This window comes from Phragmites australis, chromosome 15 (genome assembly GCF_958298935.1).
Source record: "Phragmites australis chromosome 15, lpPhrAust1.1, whole genome shotgun sequence".
Classification (NCBI taxonomy): domain Eukaryota; kingdom Viridiplantae; phylum Streptophyta; class Magnoliopsida; order Poales; family Poaceae; genus Phragmites; species Phragmites australis.
In genome coordinates this window covers 14,502,040-14,505,907 of record NC_084935.1, presented here as the reverse complement: position 1 = coordinate 14,505,907, position 3,868 = coordinate 14,502,040, and the positions used below count along the sequence as shown (strand labels likewise).

Genomic DNA, 3,868 nt, shown 5'->3' with positions numbered 1-3,868 from the left:
TGGTCTGTGTAGCCGTTACAATATCTCAATGCTAGCTTAGTTACCGGTTCAAGTTCTATGCACTACACTACTGAGTAAGTACCAACTACTTCTGCACTGATAATCTGATGATCGATGTATCTCTAATACCTAGTTTTAAATAAACCCTTTTGCTTAATTTGGTATATCAGGATTCCTTTATCTCTCTGGTCGATGCTTAGTTATCACTAATTTGTACTACCTTTGTTCTCAAATAGATGTTATTTAGGGATACGTGCAGTCAAACTTTATAAACGTTGACCACTAATATACATAAAAAGTATGAAGACTTGTCACATGAAGATGATATTAGTAGATTCGTTGTGGAAAATACTTTCAAATGATTATATTTTGGATAAATTTCAATAACAAATGCTTAGAAAAAGCAACAGACAAAAGCATGCATTGGAGACCATGTTGATGTCCTAAACGACAAGTAAAAAAAACAAAGGTTGTAGTTTACCATCTACCCTTTGCTAAATTTTGTTATGTCCTGATACCGTTTCCTATCTTCTTAATGAACAAGTCTGGGTTGTCAAAACATTGTAATAACTTCTGTTGACAAAGCACTTTTAAGTAATAAGTCTTCACCACATTTATAGTTAGACTTTAGATGTCCACAAATTTACCTTTCTTGCTATGGGTTGTGTTTGAAATACAGTGCAACATTTACTTGGTTGACTGAAATAGTTTCAGTTTGGTTGTGTAGAGAACACTGTTTGAGATGTCACAGCAAGCACACTGTTCTATACCATTGTTAAATCAGTTGAACTTACAATTTATTCCAACTCAATAGTTTTTCCTGCTTGATGTAGTCAGTTTCCCATTTGGCAGCATCCTTACTAAACTATACAGGCAGCTAATCTTGCTGGTGGTGTTTTCGTTTATATGAAACCTGATCTTGTATTTCCTTTTCTTTGAAGGTAGCCTTCTTCACAGCAATTGAACCCTTGAATCCTCATGTTCGGCCGGTTCGGGATGGTGCGGTCATTGTTTGGACCTCTGTAGATAATCAGTACAGACAGCATAGAAAAATCGAGTGGTAGTTCATAAGTATAGGAAAGTATGCAACATCAAGAGGCAGTTTATCAGTATCTTAATCCTTTTCCCTTTCTGCGACTTCAGGAAGTCTTCGGTCATTGTGAAGCAGGCCATATTTCGTAGCTCGTATGCTAAACTGTTGTTTCCTCTGAGCGAATTCATCAACACTGTCAACACCAGCGTAATGCCTAAACTCCAGAGATATTTTTCCGAAGATTGAGGATGTACTTTTCTGTCACTGTCCAAAGCTCAGAGGCCGTCTGATTTCTCATCATTTTGCTCATTGCTCATGCGTCATTTTTCGATGGTTATAACATACAAACTAATCTGAATCAGACAAAGGTATGTATACGATAGCAATGTTGAATCACGTTGCTCCTGGTGCTGCTTTGTTTTATTACTTAATCCATCACAGTAGCAGTGAACCAAAATCTGATCAACGCAGTGAGATTTAGTTGGCAACACGCAAGCTTTGTATCCAGCAATGCTGGAACCTGGGAGCCTGCAAACAAACTGTCACGTCCGGATAACAGAAGGAACTAAACACCTACATCCATCTACAGATTGGGTAAAATGGCGAGACAATGGAACCCTTTTGGCACGCAGTAGACAAACTCTTCAAAAAACCTCTACATTGGTCGAGAAATTCGTTATCTGTTTCGGTCATCAGCTACAAACAAACTTGTAATGGCATCACACTACAGAAAGCTAGTGGAACTATGGAAGTAAAATCCTGCCAACAAGTTTCAGGAGCACAGGAACATTTCATCTCGAACAAACGAGAGTAGCATCACACGTGGATAAGGTGCACATGACTCAGCGTAGAACTCATGAGGCAAATTTGCACGAAGCGATGACGAAGCATTCTTTGATTCAAATCTGTAAGCTTGGTTGTGTTGTGAGAGCCAACATTTGTAGTGATCACCGCTCCTTCAGGCCTGATCCAGCTTGTTCAGTCGATCCTTTGCCAAGTCAAGTTGCTCTGGGAGACAGAGAGAATCATAGAACAGAGTCAGTCATGTTACCACGGCAAACAAAGACGGTGCAAGACTGCAAGCAAGGCAGAGAAAGGAACTCCAAAGGTGTCGTGCAATTATGCAATGGCAGCGATCGGCGTACTCTGCTCCGACGCGACCGCCGATTTGACGCTCTTACGGAAGAAGATGTTGCCCGCCTTCTGGTACACCGCCTGTTGCAAACCAAGAAACCGTGAGGGCAGGGCAGGCAAGTTATGTATGTTCTTGCTCACAAATTGGTGGCTCGTAACTATTGCAGTGCTTTGTGATTGTGATCTGATTACTAATTTACTGCAAGGTTCTGAAATTACATCAGTTTACCAATGACTAACAACCTAGTTGCCATTGGTACCATCTCAACACTTGACAAAGATTGCAAGGAAGCAGTGCGGCATAGACAGGAAGAGGACCAAGAGAGGAGGCTGACCCGGGAGGGATGCAGGCTTTCGAGCTCCGCGATCGCCACTTGGTGCGCTCTTGTCTTCGCAAACCAAACAGAAACAAATCCAAGCGGAGCGGAGAATTATTTTTGCCCTCACCAGCCAAATCCGAAGAACAAGAACCGCAAGAACAGGAAGCTAGGGAAGAAAACTACACCAAACACCAATAGAAGTATGGAGGGGTTGACCGTACCTCCTTCATGAGCTCCACCTTCTTCTCCATCTCCTTCGCCGCCGCCGACCCCGTCGCCGCCGCCGCCATCTCTCTTCCGATCTCCGAGAAAAGCCTCACCACCCGGAAAGGCCTCGAGCACAGCCGCAAAGCAAGCAAACAATGTCAAAGCCCACCCATGTTATGATATGGGAAGCCGGATAAGTGTAGCCCAAGGCCCAACTTCTGAGCCTTCCGGACCCTAGAAACCCACCAATGGATTGGGAGTTTTTTTTATATTTTTTAATTAAAAATTTAAATAAATAGATTTCTCGTGAAAAAAATTACAAAACTAGACGTCTGCAGCCCTTGAGAGGCTGCAGTCCTCTAAGAGGATGATTAGGCCTGCTTACCGCTCTCTCAGAAGATGGGTGGCCTAACCGCCCCCTCAGAGGACGGCAAGGGGGAGCCCCCCGAGCCGAGGCCTTACCGCCCCTTGAGAGGGTGGGTACGGCTCCTTGCTGCCTTCTGAGGGAGTGGTAAGGTGGCTGCCCGCCTGCCTCCCCCTTGCTCCCTCCTCTATAAAAAAGGCAAAAAATGAGGTGAAATTCTCATTTTAATTTGAAAAAAGAAAAAACTCTGAAGAGGAGGAGAGAAGAAGAGAGGAGAGGAGAGGAAGAGAGCGCGGCGAAGCTCTGCTGTATTTGATCCGCGGATTTGAAGATCACTTTCTGGTAAGTTCTTCTATATTTTTATTGTTGTTAATTAGTACAGTAGTAGTATATGACATGAGACATGTATGACCTAGAGTTTAGAAAATGCTGTATTTAGTAGAAAATTGTCAATTTTACTTACGACATGGTAGGATAGCAGTGAAATACATAATATTATTTGTAGTATGTTAGTTTTGAATATGTAGATTTTATAGAGTAATAATTGTACAGTAGTATTGTGTGACATAGGAATTAGCATTGTATGATAATGGTATGACTTAGGATGTAGCGTTTAGAAAATGTTAGTATACTGTGAATATTAATTTCGATATAGTAGGATAGCTATTAAATGTAGATTGTATAGAATAATATTTGTAGGTAAGTTTGGGTAGGGGTATTATTGAAAAACCTATTGTTATGTATGAATCGATGTCAGTAAATTTTTTTATCTCCGATACTGAGAAATATAGTTCGTTGGTCTTAACATTG

The 3,868-nt window shown here is 41.5% G+C and overlaps 1 protein-coding gene across 1 annotated transcript; it reads right to left on the bottom strand.

Annotated features, from left to right (window-relative positions):
• Positions 1–1,676: 1,676 nt before the first annotated feature.
• Positions 1,677–2,846, bottom strand: LOC133893136 (uncharacterized). The gene is made up of 4 exons (XM_062334102.1): positions 2,709–2,846; positions 2,503–2,556; positions 2,179–2,248; positions 1,677–2,041 (listed from the first exon to the last, which is right to left on the bottom strand). The coding sequence occupies exons 1-4, from the start codon at positions 2,775–2,777 to the stop codon at positions 1,992–1,994; spliced, it is 243 nt and encodes an 80-aa protein (XP_062190086.1). The 5' UTR covers positions 2,778–2,846; the 3' UTR covers positions 1,677–1,991.
• Positions 2,847–3,868: the final 1,022 nt, after the last annotated feature.

What these genes read in the sequence shown, in the direction of transcription:
- LOC133893136 (XM_062334102.1), bottom strand. Translation starts at nt 2,777, where the DNA reads ATGGCGGCGGCGGCGACGGGGTCGGCGGCGGCGAAGGAGATGGAGAAG. An exon ending in AGGTGGAGCTCATGAAGGAG is followed by an intron (nt 2,557 to 2,708) that starts GTACGGTCAACC and finishes TGGTTTGCGAAG; the next exon opens with ACAAGAGCGCACCAAGTGGC. An exon ending in AAAGCCTGCATCCCTCCCGG is followed by an intron (nt 2,249 to 2,502) that starts GTCAGCCTCCTC and finishes GGTTTGCAACAG; the next exon opens with GCGGTGTACCAGAAGGCGGG.